Genomic DNA, 23,624 nt, shown 5'->3' with positions numbered 1-23,624 from the left:
TTTCAATTATTTCTTGTTATGTAGTGCTTGGCCAGCAAGAGGCACATACAGACAATATCTGGGTTCAAATAGGAGATCAGAAATGAATTTCACCTGCGCACTGACGATTGTAGCGCCAAGTGAGTTGTGTTCTGCTCAAAGAAGGCAGCAGGAGTAGTAATTCTGTGGCAGTGACCATACTCAAGCCCTCCACAGAAACAAATCCTACTGTGGAAACTCTGCCAGTGGAAAGGACAGAACAACTAGAGTACCACTCCATCCACCTAGCGAGTGAACCAGCCAGGCAGCCATCTGAAACAAAAACTCCCGGTTAATGCAACTAAAGGCCACTCACAAAACTACTAAAGTCTGCGCAAAAGCTTTCATCACAGAAGATGCATCATAAAAGAAAGATGTACTTCTGCTCCTTACGCAGGTCTACATGTTATATGCGCGCACATACACGCAGAGCAACAATATGCTGAGAAGTGAGGAAGTGGAGCGATTCACAGAAGTTTGGTCTCTGGTCAACACAGGTACTGAAAAGCAACAGCAACTTTACATTGTGGAGGCTAAAAAGTGCAGCTTAATTATTTACTGACTCACCCAGGTGTATAGAATGCCGTCAGAAGTTAAAAAAAAAACAAACCAAAACCTAAATGAATAAGAAATTGAGTGATCATGCAGCATTTTATTATTTTCTCCATTCATGTGGCCAGTGTTATGAAAGTCTGGAGAGACACAGAGAGAGAGAGAGAGAGGAGAAATGGCTTGATCTTTAGATAGTGGCGTCATTCTTTGAGTATAATTCTTCACTATTAGAATTCTAGATGACAGAGATGTTAAAAAAATTGAATTGTATAGCACCAACACTATAAATGTTTATAATCAGATAAGGTACCAAAAAGCATTTACATCTATCTTGTTAAATTCTTTAAATCTTATGTATGATGTAGAGTTACCTATGAACATGCAAGAATAACATTATTTGCTTTGATCTGTGTGATTGAAAGTGAAAGACTAGCCATAATCAGTCCTTCAAAAAGAACTGTGTGTATGTCATAGAGTGAAAGATCTTAAAAACTGGAAATGTCAGTTCTCCATTAACCTACAAGGGAAGAATGCATAAAATGCAGAAACAGAGATATTCTCTGAAAAGGCTTTTTTCTGCAAGTTATTATTTTGTACAACAGCATCCTGCCCAGACTGAATTAGACATGAACAAGAGAAAAAGGCTCTGCTATTCCAAAGGATTTTAGAATCTAATTTAAAGCATCATGTCTCGAGTGTTTGTCTAGATATGATGATAACAATCACAGAGTAAGCTGCGGAAGGCCATGGAAGAGAAAGGGGAAAAAAGTACAGGGCTGATTGTACTAAAACCACCCAGCTGCATCACCGGTAACACACCAAGACCACATCAGCCAATGTGAGGAATTTCTTTGGCCCTTGGTGGAAGGCTGAATTTCATCATAGAATTGGACAGGTAAATGTAGGAATGAGTTTTCACAGTCTGTCATCTATTTAGCCTAGAAATAAGACCTGGTAATACATCCTAAAATAATGTACTCTCCCTATTAAAATATTAGCATAAAAACAACAAAAGCCTAATACCACCAAACGGAAAATACAGTACTATGTTCTCGATTCTAACTGTCATTTTTCTAAAAGAAGGGCATTTGGTGCTAATTCCTGTCACAGGCACAATGCAAAGTGCTTCAAATGCCAGTTAAGCTCGTTGTTGAACTAAACTGAAACACAAAAGGCTCTGAAAAGAGGTTAAATGGTTACTATGGTAATCCCTGACATGGTCTAAATTGGTGTTTAAGAGCTGACAGAGGAAAAAAATGAAGAAAATGGCTAATCCCTTTTTTCTCTGACCACTATTCCTAAATCTTTCTCTTTAACCTTTTAAAAAAATACATCTTTCTCTGATGCTTCTGGAAACCAAGATCTTTCAGTTCCTCGTGCAGCGGGCACAACAAAACGAGGAGACCGGAGTGGCATACTACGCCTCAACCTTTTAGTGGGAAAGCTGTCATCTTCTTTGTGAGAGCTGCTCTTTCCTTGTGGCTGTTAAAATGCTGGTCTCTGTTCGGAAGGTCCTTCTAATGACACTTATGATGGAGTATTTTGATACAGCCATCTTACAGCTTCCCTTAGCTCCTGATCCTGGTTTGTAACAGCAATCAGATAATGATTTTTGTCACTGTTGGTTTGCAAAAGGAGGGGAGAAAGGGAAATAAGGTATTACCCTGGACTACTGCAAAGCTTCTGCCTAGAATCCCAGTGAGAAATGCAATTTCTGCCTCTGGATAATGCATTCACTGATGCTGGTAGTCAGAAAAATAAGTAAGTACCTAAAAGTCTGTGTGGAGAACAACGCAGGAAAAATTTCATATATAGCCTGTTCTGTGGTCCTTTCACACCGATCAGCTGATCCTGCAGATGCATTTGCAATCCCTCCCAGACTACAGAGCGTTAGAACTGGGAATACTCCATGATTATTCCCTGGAATTCCTTCTGCAGCGTCCATTCAAAACATCTCTCCATAGTGCAGCTTTAGTGCCTTCCACTTGGAATATACTTCAACCCATGCAAATTACTGGTCGATCAGTTATCTGAATGAATCACTTGCAGGTACACGGAGAATGCTTCTAGCATCTAAGTGATATAAATTCTGCTTAAGCCTTTTTAAGAAGAACTCTAAGATGATTTTGATCCATCTCAGCATCTTTTTCAAAAGCCTATAAAAACACCATTCAGAACCTCGCTTTCCAAATGCCACTGTATGTTTAACATCCAAGTCCAGTGCTTTTGAGCTCCTTGGCTGGTCTGACCTCTCTCCTCTATTAAACATTTTAAAATACCCTACACTTGAGCAATAAACTCCCCCACAATAACACTAAGAGGCCGAGATGTCCACTATTCCTTCCTTCAGCCTTGTAACTTTCTACAAGGTCTTTAAGGAATACGCCTGGTCTAGAATCAACATTAATATAAGTATTATTATTTTGTGAATGGATCATTAGATGCTTAGCACCAAATGTAGGATCTACTTTGTCAGCACAATTTAACCTCAAGACGCCCTTCCGCGCTTGAAAGTCAAATGGTAATGTTTTTGACAAATAAGCAATACAAGTTTTTCTGATCTCAGAATGAATACCATCCAGAAACAGAAGGGCCCCAGAAGAGCCTGAATTAACACTATCATTGAACTTCTCCTTCTTGTCTACTGTCCTCTGTATTTGAATTTAATATCTGTAAAGCCAGACAGTCTGAGATGAATCAAGACAAGCTCCCTTTTGATTTCAAGTAAGCCAATTACATTCTTTTTGTTATAAACACAAGAATGTCTCTGACCTCCTAAGGTAGGTGTCTCTTCCAGAGAGGGAGTTAAGAAAGAGAATACTCAACAAAGGTATATAGTGGGATTGTCAGCAGTTTGAGTATGAAAGGCAAGAAAAGAAATGCATAATTCTAATAGCCTGAAACAGTACCGTAACTACTCCACTTGAGTCATACGGTTTTATCTTTAAAATCACAACATTTCAACATCTTCAATTTCAAGATGAAAAACAACTAATTAACTGCTGAAGAATTTCAAATCAGGCTTGCTTATTCTCAAACTTAAGAACCTCTATTTTGTTCCCTGTCTCATTATCAAATTCAGTTCTCTCGCAGGACAGATGCTGCACTTACAATATTCAACATGTGTTCAACATTGTGCATTTACTGTATGTAACTCTGCCACAAACTATGAAAATTAAAACTGCTTTAGATTTAACATTTTAAAGTTTTAATTGGGTGTAAGAGGAAGCGAACTTGAGAAAACTTGAGTACTATGCAGGAAACAGTGGTCCAATGTAATATGCATCTAAATAAAAGAGACCTTGCATTTTAAAGTTTGCCTGGGGACACTCTGACAGGATCTCCATAGGGATAATAATACTTTCTTTTGCAAAGCACTGTGCTATCTGCAAAGCTGTATAAGAACTAAGTGTTATTATTAGAGATGGGAAAGGCCTATTAGATCATCTGTCCATCTCTGATATAACAGAAAATGACAGTGATTTGCTGCTGTGATTTGACAGTGACATTTGTAAAAATGTCCTTTCCTCTTAACTCTCTGCAAGTTTCAGGGCTGAGGATTCAATAAGCTAGATGGCTTACTAACTTTGTCAATCTCCAACTTCTCTGAAGCATACCGAGGTAATAAATACAACCACTTTTCCATCTCCTTCCTTCAACTTTTATTTTTTGAAGAGGAAGGAAAGAACAATCCTCATGAATAGTGCACGTCAGCTTCACAGAATTGGTCTTCCAATCCCCAGCTGCAGAGCGCTTGCATTGCACCCCTTTGCAAGGCAGCGCTGTAGCATCTCTCCTGCTTCGGATTGGCATCGTGCAGGACAGAAGCTGTTGTGCATCTTGCTGGTGTTTTCCAGCAGACTTCCAATTCAGAAGCCATGTGCAAAATATACCCATGAGCTGCATGCATCCGTCATGTAACCTATCCATGGCGAATGCCTGATCAGATGATGCATAGAGTCTTACGTGACGGCGGTTGTACGAGGTCTGCAGAACTCTTGGTGGTGGATACTGGCAGGTCAAAGATCCTTCTCCTCATGGAATAAGGCTCAGCTTCTCTACTGCTTTCAAAGGAAAGAATTGTTTCTGCTCTTCCTTATATTCCCTAAAATTTCTTGGAATGTTTGCTACAACAGGTTTTCAATTTAAGTGCCAATATAACAAAATGTCTGGAGGGAAATTAGTTGAAGTATTCAGAAGATGACTCTCAGTATGATTCACACTGCTGTGAGCAAAGAAGAGGTCTGTCTGGCCTTCTGCACTGGAGTGATAACAGATATTGGATGCAGTGTGTACTCAGATAAAGTTAATGGCAGTGACATCTGGTAAATGACACAGAGAAGCAAACTCCTGTCATCTGTTTTTTAACACTCCGTGCCCAAACCATTATATGTCAGACTTGGTAAAAGTGACTAATCTTTCAGTATCTACCACTCTTCCCTCCCATGCTCTCAGTCATATGAGTCTGAAGGTCTACCAGCTAAATCACCTCCACATATTCACAAGGACAGCAGAGCTAAAAGCAGCCAGGGAAAAAGGATTCGAGGTATGCAGCTCATTAGTAGCGGCCTCTCCAATATTTAGCAGTCATTGTACAGACTCATACATTCCCAAAGCCCTCTCACAGGCAGAACAAATGCTTACATAAAGCCTTGTACCTTCAAAGTGCTTCACCAACATAAATATATTAATAAGACCTTTCCCAGAAGACAATGCAGTGTCAGAGAGATGCCATTCAAATGGCTGGGCTGTGAGAGGTAGAGCTTCAAATATTTCATTAAACCTTCATCCTCTGCCGTCAATTTCAAGCCCATTTAGAAAAAAGGATGAAAAGTAGAGTGGAGGTTTATGAGCAAAAAGAGGAGTAACTGTTCATAAAATGATTTTGCCCCCTATGATTGCAGTGTTAATTAAATTGTATATTCTGCGACGTGCATCAACTGAATTTGAAATATAGTGAAATATAAGTAGGATTTTTGTACTCAGTACATTTAGGGAGTTGGTGCAAGCACAGTTTTTCGGGCTGTTTTCATAGGAGGATATTGCCTAGCTTCTTATAAATAAAAAAAGCTACGCATCAGTAGCAGCTTCAAAAAGGCTCTATCAAAAAACTTTACAAAAATGACAATGTTTATTCTGGATATATTATACCTGAAATTTGAAGAAAGGTGAGGGCAGAGGCTCAAACAGGAACTAAGGAAAGCTAGTTTCTTCTAGTTAACATGACTCTCATGCAAATACAGTTGCACAGACAAATGACAAACGCATGTAAAAATACGTATCTGTCAGTTTACTTGGGCTTTCAAAGCACAAATAAGGCACAACCTAGGTTTCATCCCTCCTGCAAACTATTCAAAGTTCTTGTAATATTCTTCTAATATCCAAACACTTTAAGATTATTTTTTTAATTGCCTTATTTTATTTTAGGTTCTTTCCAAGTCAGAATGCATTTCTGGAAGTAGCTCACACTATATTTCAAACAACTTTAGCATCATTTTGTATTAGGAGGATAGGAACTTTGTGAAGCAACCAAGGGACTGAGTCAGGTCTCAATGTGGACATGAGCTAGAAAACTCAAGAGGCAATGTTCTATGCCACAAGACAGGTGAAACCCCACGCTAATCTGTGCCGTGTTATCTGCCACCTGCATATGGGGATATCATTGTTTATGTTCTAAAAGCTTGAAGTTATATGAAAAAGGGGAAGGTTCAATTCCTCTTTGTGTAGTATTTGGCGTCTTTTATGAGTTTTGCAACAGCAAAAACATGAAACACTTTGATATCACACACAATAGTGCAATAAAAGTCCAGTTTGATTCTTAATAAAGTTTGGAAGGATTAATACACTCTGATTTCACATTTCTAGCTTTCTGGTATGCCGAGGCTTTAAAGGAACAGCGGCCCCTGACCTGCAAACTTTCTTTTTCTCTTTTTTTAATTTTCATCTTTAGCTCCAAGAGTGAAAGAAAAATGCCCCATGTAGCATGGATACCAATGTCACATGCAATAAGAGAGCACTGCAAACGCTGTCACTATGAAACAATGCAGAATAGTGTCAATGCAGCAGTGGCTTTCAAGTCAATAAGCAGCAGAAGAAAGACATCTGAAAATACAGTCTTTAAAATCAGGCACTCAAAAAGGCAACACTGAAAGCTACCGTTTTTGAAAATCTGAGAAGGCTGCAGGGCTCAGCATCTACTGAATTTTTCACAACTTGCAGTCTAAATCCGATATTCAGGTTTTCATCACTTGTATTAATGAAAGATTTCATTCAGAGATTGTCTCTTTAATTACAGAAACTAAGGTTTGAATCCAAAGCAGCTTATTAGCTAAATTAGACAATGAGGAACTCAGACTCAGATTCCTTCTTTTCCCACCAGAGAATTGAAGCACGCTGTGCACTCTGACTATTATGAGTGGGCAGATATTATCTAGCAATCAAAAGGAAAAATAATGTAAAAGTGAGTACAAAATGATCTTATAATAAGCAAAAAGGTGGATGTGCCAGTATGAACAACCTCACAGGATGCACAATTTAGTGATGAAATGTTTCCAAAAAGTGTCTTATATACATGTAGCACTATACCTACTAAATAATGAACCCACAGGATGTTGGCACAGAGAGGAAAATAAAAAAGGTGATTAATATTTGAGTGAGATGCCATTCCAAGGTCTTGTCAAATGCATAACTCTAATCAATGGATATTATTGCACAGCAGCTCAATAAACTGTAAGGTATTTCAATGAAAACCTACCATTATCCTCATGCACAATAAGATGCCTTGAGATACAAACACCGAGAATGATTATGGCCACAAAGAAATCCAAATGCACACCGCTCTTACTATTCAAATGCAAATGCCATGCATCCAAACTGCATCAATTCAAGAAAAAGTCAAATTCCTGAAAACTTTCTTAATATGTTGCATAAAGTATCAAAAAGATTGAAAATAGGATTAGCAAAGGAGAATGTACCATTCAATGAGTATTGGAAAAGATGCTTATCAAAAATTTATCAGGCGAAGTAAGTCTGAGAAATGCTGATAACAGATGGGAGCTGTCTCGGCAAAAAAAATGCTGCTAGTTTGACTGTTTCTCCAGCTAAGGATAAAAGTCTCCTGGGGGCCGGGGAGGGGGGAAAGTTTGATTTTTCTTACCTCTTCCTTCTCTGCACTTTGCAAGTCCCTCCACTCCTCAGTGACGTGACCAAAGTCCACTGTGTTCATCGCAACCTTATACTCCCCAATGATATCATGTTTGGAGAAACGATCAAAGTCATAAACTGCCATCACTAAAGTTTTTCCACCCAGCTCGGAGTATGGCACCTGCAAAGAAGAGAAAATGACAAACTCTGTATCTGAGACAATAAAGATCAGGCCACTACAATGCAAATCTATTTCTTTGGTTTATCAGCTGTCACCTCAGGTAAATTGAACTGCAGAGAAAATTATGAGGTGTATTTGTTTCAGAGTCACCAGACGCAGTATTTTTTGAGACCGGGCTCTGGCACTCGATAGAGCAATGTGGCAGCTCACTCATCACTCCCTGGGTTTTTCTCATTCTACTTCAAATCATTTTGTGGGTGATGAAACTGAAACAGGAAGCCCAATTATTTGCACTGAAGACACATGAACTTTTCACACAATGGTGTCTTTTCCTCAATAAATCGACTGTCATCACTCAGAAATGGGGAGCTCCCAGACTGATGAAGAAACCAGAACTGGCTTACTGTATCTGACACAAAGTAATTAGACACTAAATAGTTCTCTTACCGTACCACTACCTATTACTTACCAAGGCATATTTTTCATTATCATCCCTTTCACACTGCAGGCACTAAGGTGCTTTCTAAGTCACAGTGTTCAGCTAGAAATTGTGGTGGCAGAAGGCCAAGTTCCGACTAACTCTCCAGCTGTTCTGATGTGTTTTGGACAGATGCTGTGGGTTAGGATGCTTATGAGTCACATTTTTAATATTCAGATGAATATGTGCAGTTCAGGTAAGCTACACTTGAGTGGCTATCTGGAGAGGTCTGATTTAGGAATTGTTTGGATTTACATGGAACACTTGGTCAATTTGAATATATTCTGAAAGTATAAATGGTTTCCACAGGCTTCAGTAAACATTTCTCTATTAATCGTCTATATAAAAAGAGAAATGAAACCGTGACATTATCATTGGCCTTGTTAACCGCTGTATGTTCCGGTCTGTTTAAACCCTAGGACTGTTGGCTTTTGTTACTGTTTGGCTTCCACTTGCTTTTTAATATACTTACTAATAACATGAGTAGTTTTTCTTTTTTTGTCACATGTTATATAACGTTTAAAAGAAGCTCCAGCTCCAGCTTCCATTACTGAGTACAATAGTTTCAGTGAGTACCGGGTTGGGTATTGTAATAAATACTATAGCAAAATCTATTTTGATTCTGTAAATTGACTGTAGCTTCTAAAAAGCCACAGAAGGCATATCTATGCGGAAGGCAAAATTCTAAATAATCCCACTTTTATTTTTATGCAGCCTCAAAACCAGGAGAAGAGCAAAGTTCTGAAGTTTCTTTCTCCATCAGTTTACAATACCACTTAATGGATCCTGGCCACTTGGAATGCATGAAAAGACTACATTTATCATTATTTACTTTTTTTTTTATCGTTAATTTGACCTCAGTAAAGCTTATTTTAGCCACTTTCCTCTAAAGCAGCCTCAGCATATGGCTTTGTTCAAGACAACTAAGGATGTCCTCAGCTCTTATGAAGGACTGCTCCCTCTCCCTGCTTTCTGCTCTGCTCAGAGATACTCAGCTCTTGACTTAATGCAGGTGAGACCCTGGTAGAAGGACATGCACAGGAGTGTTTTTCTGGCACAGACATGTCAGTTCTCCAGACATGAACCCTCTTCCCACTTTGGGCCTGAGGAGGAACATCCCCATCTGCCAGACTGGTGTAGTCCAGCTAGGATTTCTCAGTTCCCTTTTGGCAGCACGGTGCAGGTATACAATTCAGACAGCAGGAGCCTGATGAACACCTGCACCCGGGAACGGCACCATGGATGTCTGGGAAACAGAAATGAAAAGGGGACTAAGATAGGGAACCACCCAAAGAAGAGAAGGACTGAGGTCCAGGGCTCAAGATGCAATACAGCAGAAACATAATGCATCTTGTCCCCATTAGCCCTTCTTTGGGAGGAAAGCAGGCAGCTCACAGGTACCAAAATGAGCTTGGGATGCCTGGTGGGAAGCTCTGCCAAAGAGAGGGATGGGAAGGATGCCACGAGAAGCTGTGCACCACCTGAAGTGCATCAGAGAAGTAAGGCTCTGCTCAAGTAAACGAGATATTGTCAGTAGTTCCCACCGAAGTTATTTATTACAGTTGTAGCACTAGTTAAATGGTCACTTGTCTTTTTCACTGTAGTCCCCAGAACAATGATGGTATTGGCATGCTCCATTCATTTTCTCTGGAGTACAGAACACAGTACCCAGGCAATGATCAGTACCATATTGGGATGCACCTCAGCACTCTGTCAGGTCTTGTGTGGAAAGGAAACTTTCTCTGGAGTATAAGATTTAAATATTAAAGATGTGACTTAAAACAAGTGGACATTATAGCCTAGGAGTGGATGAGCTGATTAATAATTTGTGCCTTCGTCTTAGATGACAGCATTATTGGTTCTTTCTTTTCTTTTTTTGAGCTGCACGGGAGTCTGTAATTTATAACTCTGTTTTCTTTTAATACTGTCTTAGGAAAGCTCAAGAAAAAAATAACTCCCCACAAAAGATTATTTTGATGAACGTCTTCAAGGGAAAAAATAAGCTTATACATGCAGTAGTAGTTCTGGCCTCCAGGGATCTTTCTCATGGAATGATTACATAGTCTGAGTCTTTCACTGTTCCTGTGTTCAATCTGCAGCTGTCATTATAAGATTGGGCATAGAGAGAAAGGCCTAAAGTAACAGCAGAGGAATGTATATTAGGAGAAGCTGTATAAAACATACTGTATAGTATTCCTTTATTGTATTTAACGGGGGTTTAGGTACAGCTACAGTCTTAGAAAAACACTATTGATAGATACTATTGAAACAACTTAAATATTGCAACATAAGGCTTAGCTACATTTATTTAATTCATGTGTTATTAAACCAGAGACGTGATTTCTTTTCATATGCAAAGTAGCATGGCAAAGAATTGCTATGACAAAGTCTAGCAAGATTAATCTACCATTTCGTCCATTTACCTTCCCTGAGTTTTAATTTATTTTTGAGGGGAAAAGAAATGGTATACTGAAATTCGTAAATCAGACTACAAAGATACTTAAAGAAAACTCCAGTCTAGCGAAATTTACCTGACATTTGTCAAAGGGTCACTGTTTTCTGACTTTCTTGTAAGTTTTATCCAGCCATAAAATATGGATCAGACTGTCATACATCAGAAGAACTGAAGTGCCTAAAATCATACTCTGCCTTTTGACACCTACTGAGGTCTCACCTTGTGTTATACCATTTTCATCATAAGATTGAGTATCAGAGGTGATATTAATGAAGAGTCACGAACAACATGAAAAATCACCATGCTGCAGTTACCAATTAACTAAGACGTCTAACTTCGTAGCCAAGCATGAGATACATAGCAATTAAATAAAAAATTTTAAATAATTATCAAAAAAATACCTTGAAAGTAAATTGCTCATTGAAAACAGGGTTAAGGGTCTTTCTGTGGACTTTTGTCTCATATTTCTTCTTCTTATCGGGCAGCAGGAAAACTTTCACATAGGGATCAGATGTACCACCCATATCTAATGCAGGCAGCTCAGCTGCTTGAATAATCCCAACCAGAAGCTGAAAAGACAGAAAAACAGCAGAATGAATTTTCAAATAGATATTCATAAAAAAATTGTAACAGAGAAATACACACGCAGACTCTATTTCTGGTCTATGAAAAACTACCCCCCCCCCCATTTCAAGGAAGCCAAATGAAACAACACTATAGACTTTAGAAAACCAATTATGACAGATGCAGACTGTACAAAGGCTGTTTTTACGCAGAAAAGAGGTTTTCAAAGGGCAGCTGATTACAGCTAAATACAGACTTCATCTTTTTAAAGACTGCAATCAAATAACTTTCAATTGCTCCCTCCTCTTGTGCATTATTTTTTCTATGCTGGGCACCATGAATAGAAATCACATTATTAAACAATCAAGAATGTCTAATTTTGACTACAAAATTTGTATTCTAAGTCCCCAAGATGTAACCTTCCCCCCAACTAAATGCAAAAAGGTGATATATCAAATGCAAATCCTCAGGCAGAGCTTTATTGAAAATAAATTGATCTTGCAGGCTTACTTTCACTTCTCTTGCTATGTATACCAATGGGTTTAGGTAGTAAACTAAGGACAGCATTTTCAAAAAATAGCCCATGAAAACTAACCTTTGGTAACTAAATCCTAATAATAATTTGTAATCTCACTGCAAACCATAAAAATTAGTTTCTTAAATCTCTTATACACTTTTAAAAATAAGACTGAAGCACATTTGAAACTTGTAAATGCCTTGGCCATTTTTTAAGCGTTATAAACGAAGGGTTATGTTATGTTATGTTATGTTATGTTATGTTATGTTATGTTATGTTATCTAAACATCTTAGCCTGTATTAAGCCTCATTAGCATAATGGAGTTGAGAGAAAGAAAATACTTTTAATCTTGTTTCATAGCCACAGAACTAAGGTAAACATTCAAGTGACTCTTCAAGGTCAATCTGGAGACAAGATATTGAGAACTGGGAATGAAATCTGAGAATATCTTCTTCTAAATCAGTGCTTCAGTCTCAATATATTTGCTTCTCTCATGGATGAATTGTTTAAAATTGGAAACAGAAGCTCTAACAATTGGAATACAGAACAATATAGTCAATCTAGAAAAGAAGCTTCTGGCTGCTGAGAGATTCCTCAAAGTTGGACTTATTTTTACCAGTTTTAAATTCGCAGCATGGCCTGCATGCTTTCCCACCTATAGGACTTTTAAGCTCCACGAAACATTTTCCTTTAGCTGTAAGAAACACTTCTTTTCTGTCTCATTCTTATGCTAGATGCATAACAGTTCATGAATACATGGATAGGCTCAGGATCTACATCAAGTCTTTCACATCAAAGAGTGAAGAACAAGTCTATGACTTTTAGTTAACAGAGTGGAAAAGTAATTCACCTCCCTTTTAAAATTTCTCTCTCTAAAACTGAGGAATTGTGCTCTGGAGAGTACATTGGCTATCTTGTCTCCATTCTTAGCTCCGCGCAATGTATTAGCCAGATTTTTGGTCGGTAGTTTCATGCCACTGTGCTATACTAACTTAACTGAGTCCCCTCTTCTGCTCTTTTGTATCGTCTATCCTCTGACAAATTCCAAGCTGCAACATAGTTTAGTGCAGCAAAATAAATAGCAATCCATAACTCAAATAGTTTATCTTAATTAAATACTACACACTTTTACAAATTTGTTGCTCTCCTGTCCTATTTCGCTTTGTAAAATAGAGTTCACAAAATCAACGTTTCCTTTAATAGAATTCACACAGAAAATTTGTTTTCATGTTCTAAGGAAACTGAAATCCATTTGTCAGAACACATTTGCAGCTTTTCCTTTCCCCCTCTTTAGATCTTCTGCTTCTGAAGGGTCTAACGCTTCATACAGATTTCATACAGATTTCAAGGGGGATCAGTGTGATTCATCACATGGCCAGGGAATTTGCTCTGGGAGTCAAGGAAAAGCTCCTTTAACCACGGGTCCTTGAAAGGCTTCAGAATTCTTTTTGGCTCTTGCATTGAAAAACAAGCACTGGTAGTCACAAGACAGCTGAAAAGACAGGGAAATACTATGTAATATGCCAGGTCATAGCTGTGTGTAAATACTCTGCTGCTGACACAGAAATTTTTCTTCATTTCTCTTATTTTCTTTGTCTTGCAAAATGTAAGTGTCCTGCATTCAGCGAACAGCATCAGATAAAGAATATGGATGTGGAAATAAATCACACGTGGAAGTCTGTTCTGATGAAGAATAGGAATTAACAGGGTTTTAAGTTCAGCAGTCCTTTCTTTCCCTAAATAGAGAAGAATGATGTGGTTTTGACTGAAGTTGTCAAAAAATGAAATGCAGGATATGTATTCTCAAGTTCACTGAAAGCCACGAAGAAGTGAAGAAGTCAGATGTGTTGGTGTACTTCAGTCCAAAGCTAAGCACAGTGAGTTTTAATGTGAGGCTGTGAACTGGTATAATTGACAAAAGTGATCCCAACCACAGCAAGAGGCCAGGGAGAGGAATTAAATATGAACTACTTCAGGATGTGGCCAGACCTATTAAGGAGGTCCCTTCTAAGTCTACATCACATTATGGTGCCCGTTCCTACTGAACACTTGTGGAAGTATGCCAAAGTTTGGTCTTACCAGCTTTGGAGTAGGGTACTGAAGGAGTATCAGTCCTTGACTGGACAGATTCTTGTACAAATTTCCTTTTTTGGGGGGGACAGACTTTTTTATTCAGACTTTTCTTCCAAACTAAAATTTTCTTGGCTAGCAGGTGTACTTTAATGGAGAGCAACAGAACCTGATGCAGCTAGTTAATAAGGCAAAGTGCACATTTGGTGAAGTGAGAGAAAGCTACTCCTGGCAATCTTATTGACTTGCTAAAAGACCCACAATGAATCAACTTACTTTTATGTCCCCCTCTTTTTCCTCTCAACTTTTGTTTGCTTATGTTTTAAATAACTGAAGGCTGAGGCTATCTTTTACCGTCTGCATGCAGACTCCACAATATAATGTGGGTTGACTTTGGTTGGTGACACCTTCATATTAAGTTATTAATAACCATTAGGTAAAACTGTGTCTTCAATTTTGATTAAAGGTGTAATATAAACTCCGAGTACATTAAATACCAATTTAGTAGTACCTCTGTAATGAACCTTGAGTCTTGCTTTCTCCCTTTACTCCATGCAAGCAGTAAGGATTTCAGAAATATCTACTGTAACTAAATGTATTACTTCATTCTCCCCTTGCACACATGGAAATGAAACGTTACATGTTGCTTGTTTCAAACCTGGTTGTTCTGGAAGTCATAATCCAAAGAATATTGGATTTTGCCTAGTTTCTCCACTTCTTTGGGTTCTTCTTTCTCTTCCCCATCAGTCAGCCCAGTCTCAGCATCATCATCCTTAAGAGCCTAGAAAGAAGGAATGTAATGTTCATCAATAAGGCAAACTCTTGAGTACCAGTTTAAAATAGACACTCTCCTCAAATCTATTTTAAAGCCATTAAAAGCAAGCATGACAGCCGAAATCCAAATATGCAGTTTACATATCAATTTATACTATTCGGGTTGCTCAAGAAGATGTTATAGATCAGCAAGCAAGCAATGGAAGTAGGAAGAAAGCTTCTTGGGCTATTACAAGCAACCATTGTTAAAAAACCTGAAAGTAGAAACAAAATATCAACTCGATCTCAAAAGTTCTTCTGGGCTCACACTGGCTCTTAAAGAGGCACGGGGAGGCAAACATGCTATTAAATAAGCAAAGTCACACATTCATTCAACTTAAGAATATCTTGGCAACCTCAAACCTGGTTGTGCATGCTGTGCATTGTTTGCAATTGGCAACACATTTCTGTAGGATTACTATGATAAAGAGCGTGTGCTGTGGATGAGTTCTTCCTACAATCATATGCCAAACATTTCTCATGTTTATTTAGAATGAATATGGAAGCAAAGTTTTCACCATGCCATTAGCAAATGCATGTTCCTCCTTTTCCCTCCCTCCCAAGACCAATTTCCTTTTTATTCATTCTCGCTATAAAGCTTGGCTGAACCAAATTGATTGAAAGTCGGTATTAGTTTGCTTAGAAAGAAATACAAAAATAAAGAAATACAGAACTGCTTACAGCTTTGTCTATTGCATAAAACCTGCTATTTTTAAAGGACACAGCAGTTATCTTAGATTTTATACATAATTAAAATACTAAATGATGTAATCAATTTTTTTTTCTGTACCAGAAAGCAGAAGTATTTGCACTGTGCAAAAGGGAATTCATACAATTATTAAACCATATGGACCATAACTAACTATGTAGATTTTATTCCAGCAGATTCTTACCTGAGTAAGAAATGAAAAATGGGCAGAAGTGAGGAGACAAATAGTGAAAAATCGTGGAAAATATGAAAATAAGGAATCAGTACTGAGCATCCATCCGGATTTGTTATCTGCATGTTATATTCAACAGTATGCTTATCTATAAGAGCCCTATCTGGGGGCTTCTATATGGTTCCTTCTATATGGAGCTTCTGCTTGCAGAAACAGACTTCTAAGTGCAAGATTAAGATTTTTTTATGTGCTTTCTTTTTTCACGATGTGAGGTGGCCTGAAGAAACCTACAGCATATATAAACAACAGGTTGCAGCTGGAGCTCTCTATCCAAAGAGACAGCGAGGCTGAAAAGTAGCCGTGCTCATGGTTGATGGCGGTTGGTGAAAGAAAGAACGTGAAAGCATTAACGTTCTCACTCAGCCATGAAGGCAGTGGGGGTCAATCAACAGTTGCATGGGTGTGGTATGAGGGAAGATTGATCTCTGAGATAGAAAATGTTATTTTTCAGAAGCCAGATCTAAATTCAAAAGGTCAGACTCAAAACTGCACAGTATTAAGCAATTATTTCTCTACTTCTTGAAATAAGCTAGAAATTCAGCTGGCATAGCTCAACTGAAATCAATGCAACAACATTGATTTATGCAAGCTGAGGAGCCGGGTTAGAGTTAAATATCTGAATGTTAGTGAATGATGGACTCTTTACTAGGAACATAAATCACAGTGTTCCTGGATGAGATTGGTGGGAAAGGTTGACAGTGGATGAGAATCACCTGTGATGTTGGAAGAGTAATACTTTTTGAACTAAACCATATCTATTTGGAAAGGCTGACCTGCCCGAAATGAAAATTATTTTGAGACATTTTAATCGCTGAGCTGTTAGTGAGCTCCCTGGCTGTAGCACAACATTTTTATTAGTACAACAACAGGTGTGACACTTCAATAGTGACAGGTTCAATGGCAAGAAGATAGTGTTGGAGCAAAGCCAGTCTGAGGCACAGCCCCTGCAGGACCATACACAGGACTTTCAGGGTACGGGGTGGTGTGATTATGCCAAACACCTTGCTTTTGTTGGCGTTAAAAATAAGCTTGAGGTTTTGTGATCAAGGGAAAAAAAAAAAAAAAAAAGTGACTCAGTCCAATGAAAGCAATCACATTTATCTGAGCCTGGAGACAACAGGCAGCAGTAACTCAGAGTGGGATGTTAACTCCAAGACCCACTGCTCTAAATCATCTCAGTAGTGCCCTAGCAGAGAACTCCATGATAGAAGAGTGATAAACAGCGCCGATATATCACTATTTCTGGCATAAGTACTGGACTTTCTGCTGTACCACCTACTTTTGACCTGGATTTTGTTTGAGAGGAACCATCCTACAGCCATTCCTCAGGAATAAAAGGGAGGATGCAAAAAGAAACTTACATGCTAATTTCCACGTATGAGGAATTTGTAATTATTGCATCAAGGCAATAGTTACATATTCATACTCTCTCTAGAAAAATTATATACTCTTCTGCATAGCTGATCAATCCGGGAGATGCCAGAGCTGTGGGTAACTCAATGTGAAAAAGTTCTTACTATAACTATGGAAAATATAATGAGAAGCTAATGTCCGTTTTGCAAGGGAGTTTTGAAGTGCAGGCAGAAAACACTGCACGACTGGGAAACTCTTCTCCACAGGTTATGAGAGGTCTATTGGAAGGTGAAAGCTATTGCCCAGGAGAGATGGAAAACATTGCACGTTACTCCCATCAGATGAAGAGCTATATGATTCTTCTTGACCTTGACTCAGAAACAATGAAGCACTAAGAGACACTAAGAATGAGACAGTGTTCGGATTTGGCCAAGGTCACGGCATGGGGGGAGGGAAGAAATGACAAAGTATTACCTCTACAGCAGTCTGTACATACTAGTTTTTACCATCAAGAGAGGTATTTATTTGCTTTCAAACGAGAGGCCAGTGCTTCAAGGAGCTCAGTCAAAGGAAGCACAGAAGTTTCTCATGTTTGATGCAGCTGCTGAGTTCCAAAGAGGAAGAAGAATTGGATTGCTTCAAAGTACTTGAAACACCCCGTAGGGATTTTCATTTTGTATTGAGATTCTCTGAGAGATCAATATTTAATGGAATAGTACTGCAACCCTCAATTTATAGCACACTATATTGGATATTACTGTTGTATTGCTACAATCAATTAAAATAAGCAGCTATATTTTATTGGGTTTATACACAATAAAATATTTTTAATTATAAGCCAGCTTTTCCCTCAAGCCTCTTCAACTGACACAACGGTGATCAGAAAGCCTGGATTTAGACGCAGAGGAATATAAGCCTTTCCTTTCCTAATATTTCTTTTAATTCCATGACATTTTAAAAGCCTTTTCTGTGAAATACACAGCATAGAAATGCATTATTACATTGTGCTGGAGACCAGATTTATTTTTTCTAGCATGGGATGACTGTGGAGTTCACTCAAGTGGTTTCTTCATTTCTGCGTAACATATGCAGAAATACACAAGAACGAAACCTCCATATGCTCTTACATGTGTATAAGTATCTGAAAAATGTAGGCTTCCATGTAAGCAGGTGTGGGAATGTGCAAAAAAGTGTTAATCCAATACAACCACTGCAAGATGTACATCCACATCTAATGAAATCAGCAAGCAGGAGAAGTTACATTGTGCTAGGGACCTTAAGAGCCACACAATATACAATATATGTTTCTTAGACCCGGAAGACAAAATGAATTTTTGAGCAACCTCTCATTTAATTTGAATGACCTGTGCAACTAGTTTTAACCAGGGGTGCAGACATAAATCTACATATGGCACTAGGGTTTTCTTTTTAGTTAGTTGTTTTCAAGCTCATCTACTCTGTAGTGGTTCCTGCAACAAACAGGGCTACATTACAGCAATCTGGGATCCACAGTTCAATCTGCTGGTTTTTTCTTCACTTCCGAAACATAATTAAGAGTGGTTTTACAGTCTCCTCTTTTCTTCTGTGTTGTTAAAGAAAATGCTTCATTTTCAAATTTTTTGTAGTTTCATCTTTTGTATAAAAAAAGGAAAGAAAAAACCAAAACTGCTTGTAATTGTAGTTCTGGCAACTCCACACCTTGCAGTGGGCTTTTACATTTCCTGGGCTTCCTTCCCCTCCCACCCCCGCAGCTGACAAAAGCCTCTCTGCGGTGACGCTGCCCTCCTGATACTGTGAACATCCCTTGCTTCCAGCTCTGTTCGACCAAAAGCCCTGCACCCTGTCACTGGGTTTATCCCATTACTGTCCACCACAAACCACAAGAGATTTTGGGGATTAAACCAGCTTTATGCACACTTCCATTTAATCCCTCCCAAAACTATGTGTAGAAATCGAGAGGGTCTGCGAGGGATTTCTCACAGCTGGTCTTCTGGTTGCCTCCAGACTCCACATGTGCAGAAGCTCCAGGAAAGCAGGACGCAGGACTCAGGTAACAAAGCTGCTGGGGGAGCAAGTGTACTTCCTTGCCTCCTATACAGCGAGGCAGAGGCCACAACCACGTCTGCATCACCAGGAGGATGCAAAGACCCATGAAGGTGTATTTTGATCATTGATTTTGATCTCAGTTATCTTCCTGTCTCATTGTTATTGCCTACTTCATGCCACGAGCTATTTAGGACTGCCAGCAAAGTGTCTTTCACTGTCATATGTAAAGAAACACTTTCATGGTCTGTTTTTAGGGCTCCTTCTATTCACAGGATGGCCTATGGCCTCACTTTTAAGGAAACAAGTTGCCAGTAAGCAAGAAGCAGAGACGTTAGGAAGGAAAACATAACGCTGACTGCAGCCTGTAAGTTTATTTGCTGCACAGTGCATGCTGCCGTCCCGAGTTCCGTCTCCTCCTGCCCCATCAATCATTCCTTTTGTTCACATGGTGAAGGGGATATTTTTTTAACGTGTGAATGATGCCCAGTCCTCAGGCTTGTGCAATGCCTGCTGAGCTCAATGGAAGAAAACAATATTGTTTTGTAGCGAGAATGTTCTGTGCCATGTCCAACAATGAATTTATCAGAAAGGCAATTTTTCCTCCGCACCTAGGAATGGCTGCATTTCCACTAATGGTGGTGCACCTCTTATCAATTTCTTTCACATTCACAAACACCATAATTCTGACCTGGCCAATTTTTATCCCAGGGGAAAAGAAAAGCCTTTAAAAATTCCTGGCTGATTCCCTAGCACAAAGCAGAAAAGCCTGCAATTGTAGCACATTCTCTATCAGAGTCCCTCAGAAGGAAAGGCAACATTTCATTCTTTCAGCATCTGCTTTCTCTCCATGAATTAATTTAAAGAGCGTGTTGCGCATGGGCTTCCAGTGGCTGAGCCAGGCTTTGGTCATTGTGAAATCTACTTTGCCATTACTGCTGTAAGAGTGTTGGCCTCACACACCAGCAGTGGGCCACACCGATGCACAGAATGAGCAAGACCCTGCTGTGTCCAGCACGCGATGCCTTGACATTACTTCCTTGCTTGTTATCCAGGTTTTAAATGGTCTGTTGGATTATTCAAAGGGCTTTCTTTCTTTAGGAGGTCGATGACATGAGGTCATCATGTTCGGCTTAAGAGCTCGCTGCATTACTTGGGTACTAAAATACCAACTTATTCTAGTGCAATAGAAGAATACAGCAAATGCTGGAGGTGTTCAATGTAAAATATGAATACATACCTCCAAGCTGGAGCGGTTAAGCCCCCAAATCAACCTGTTTTTTTCATAGCCAGTGTTTATGTGCTGAAAAAAGATGTGGCCAATCTCAGCTTGGGGGCCTATTTTGGATGTTCGCCCCGTGGGTCAGGGCTCTGCTTTGAAGGCAGGGCCCATGCACATGAACAAAAAGAAGCAAGCGCTCTTGCAAGTACGCTAGCCTGCTCTGCCCCCGCTTCCCATACGGCAGGGCTCGGCTGCGCGAAGCAGCAGGCTGTGAGTAGGAGGCAGCTTTAGGCTGTTTGGCCAGCGCGTGCTGCTCAATCAATTGTTCTTCATCCTCCCCAAATGAATGGCAGCGGGCCAGACGGAAGCGCGCTTTGGGGCAGAGCTGGCTCCTCAACATGGGAGGACCACTCCCAGTACTACAGTTATTTCTGTTTGAAAAACTTGTCATACGATATAATTAGGACTACATCTATTTAACAGTGAAAATTAACCTGAATATAGGCAGACATGATTTATTGGGTGCCACTTTGATGTATGGAGAAGAAGTTGGCAAAGAACTGTTCTTTTGGCTCAGGTGCTCAAAAAGAGATAAGATCCCCCTCTGACCATCCTCTAAATAGGGCTTTATCAAGTATCTGGTATTCTCATGCTTGAAGGTTATTTCGCTATTCATATTTGTTATTCATCATCTTGTAAAGAATCAATGCCTTTCCTTAAAAAGTAAACAATTAAATATTCCCAATAGGATTTGAAATGTATACCTCATTGATATGAACTGCTGTTCCTGTTATACGTTATTCATACCCACTAGCTTTAGACACTTAGTATAAGAGTTTGGCTCTCCATGTAATCAGTGGATACAGGTAAATGTCTCAAGAGTGTGATTCAGATCACTTAATTTGGGCAATAATTGTGTACTTCCTAGACACCACCTAGACACCAGAACCTGTAGACTGTGGTCTCGAATAAAGAATTAAAAATTTGGTCTGTTAATCAAGAGAACACAAGAAAGAAATGTCCTTGATAATGGAAGCTTCCAGTGGCAAGACCTCCAGTATAGAAAACGAGACTTGTAATAAAACGAGTAGGATCTATATCTTCATATCATGCTAACAGTACAATAGGTTACCAAAAAAGTAAATGAACTATTTTACAGGAAAAGTATTTTTAAACGAAGGAGGTAGAAGAAACTGAGGAAGCACACAAAGCAAGCTCCTATATCTTCTTAGGAGTGACTGAAAAGAAGAGACAATATGGAAATAAGCCCAGCCTTGTGGCTCCCAGCTGTTGCTTCCATATTTTCAGGTTCTGAAGTCTAGTATAAATCTAAGTTACAAAAGAGTTTTGCAGAAAACCTTGCAGAACACAAACATTCATCTATGACATTGTATCTTCATAAACATGTTATTTTCACATTTTTCAAGAAGTTTAATGCACCCTGCATGTTGGTTTCTGAGGCAGGTAAAAAAGCAGGATGACTGGTCAAGCCTGAGGTTGAATTAATGTGCAAACGGGACTTAGTCAATCCATTTTGGCTGCCACAGTATAGTTATTGGTCTTGTTTTCTAAGACAGACTTTTCCCCATTGTTTCCGACTAATTTACTGCACTGTAATGGCGCTGCAGCACATACCGTCTAAGCCATGGTGAGCATTAGCGTCACCATAGCCTGAAGACGCCAATAAACGGGAATCAGCATGCTGAGACCAAGACAGGTGGCATCATGGAATAAATACACTTGCTATTCTCTAGGCATTCAACTGGGAAAACAAACAATCACATGAGCGATCACTGCAGAAGAAAAGACCACTGCCAGGTTTTTTGAGGTCCCGTCCCTCAAAAGGTCCTCTTGGATTATTTCTGGCAATAAAGGTTTGGGTTCCTTCAAGTGAAATCCAGCCTCTCTGGATGTCAGTGTGGATTTTACCGACTTCATTTTGGCTATTGTCTTCATGCTGCCACGTCAATACACACTACTTTTTGAAATATTTTGGGGCTACCTAATATTAAAAATTTTGTTCCTGCAGTATTTTGTCTCCATGAGGGCAAGGGTGTTTACTGTTCAACAGCTAAAATCATAAAGTGAAATATTCTAAGAAAACCATTATATGTTGAAGTTTGGTTAGATGCAATTGCAGCTCTCAATATCATATTACTTTATAATGCCCTGATACTTCACCTCTATTAATACATGAACATTAATCAGAATATTTTGATTAAGTTAGTACATGACCCTGATGTGAAAGAAAGGGCTATGTAAAGAAAAAAAAAACATACAGAGAAGTCAGGTGGCTGACTGAAGGCCACAGTAAGTCAGTAGCAGAGCTAAGAATATACTACTCATACTCCAGGGTGTAGTACGCATACGCGATCCCAAAACTCCTATTTCACCTAAAAGACACATTCACTGTAAGCCAAAAATCTTTCACTAGTGACAGTGTTTTAGCCTGATGCAATGAGAAAGGACGGAGCTATTAAATCTCCTTGTCTGCAAATGCTTTGTGACCTAATAAAATGTTCAGACCACCGTAACAATTATTCTCCAAGCAATAGGGCTAAATTTTAGTAATTTTTCAGTGCTGCTGTTCATGACTGGAATGATTACGTCTATTCCTTTCCTCAGCCTACAGGCTGAGCTTAAGTAAAAATTTTTTTTGTACCAATGCATTAAATTCAGACCCAATAAATCATCATCTACTATAGTGTCTCTGGACCTGGGTGTTTGGGGGCTTTTTTTTTTCCCTGAAGAAAAAAGTAGTGGGAGCAATTAGGGGCATGACAGAGACTGGAAAGTTATAAAGATGAAAACTGTGATGGGAAGATCTCATAAAAACACCAACCGAAATCTGGAGTAAGAGCACTTAAAAGAGTTTTGTACGGAGCATTAAGAACTTAAAGCGTGGGCACTGTACTGAGATGATGCGACAGCCCACAGCAAGTTTCATCAGGTACCAATCATTTTAGCAACACTTAGAAACTAAGACATTAAAAATACATACTGCTTTCGTCTACTTTCGATATGCTGACATTTATACAAAAAGGAAATAAAATTAGCAAGTTATTTGTATGCGCCTATCAATTTTAAACTTGAGCTTTCTAGTACAGTTTGACTTAATAGTTTAACTACCAAAAGAATGACAACCCCTTTTTTTTGCCTTCCTCTAGCCTCCCCCCAAATATATACCCAACCAAAAAAATACTCAATCAATTTAGTTCAGCCTCTTGATGTGTGTATCAAAGCTACTACATATAAATCTCAGCTGAGGAGCCA

The 23,624-nt window shown here is 39.0% G+C and overlaps 1 protein-coding gene across 2 annotated transcripts in view; it reads right to left on the bottom strand.

Moving 5' to 3' along the window:
• SYT1 (synaptotagmin 1) overlaps positions 1–23,624 on the bottom strand; it is a 361,363-nt gene that overhangs the window by 68,331 nt on the left and 269,408 nt on the right. The window contains exons 6-8 of one of the 2 annotated variants that reach the window (XM_074573925.1): positions 14,638–14,751; positions 11,229–11,396; positions 7,727–7,894 (exon numbers count right to left, since the gene is read on the bottom strand). In XM_074573925.1, coding sequence (XP_074430026.1) covers positions 7,727–7,894; positions 11,229–11,396; positions 14,638–14,751 — 450 coding nt within the window. Of the gene's footprint in view, positions 1–7,726; positions 7,895–11,228; positions 11,397–14,637; positions 14,761–23,624 lie in introns of both variants that reach the window. The other variant, XM_074573914.1, reaches the window with a different exon arrangement.

This window comes from Larus michahellis, chromosome 1 (genome assembly GCF_964199755.1).
Source record: "Larus michahellis chromosome 1, bLarMic1.1, whole genome shotgun sequence".
In the NCBI taxonomy this organism is placed as follows: domain Eukaryota; kingdom Metazoa; phylum Chordata; class Aves; order Charadriiformes; family Laridae; genus Larus; species Larus michahellis.
Note: the sequence above shows the minus strand (reverse complement) of the source record. Positions and strands in the feature narration are given on the sequence as shown.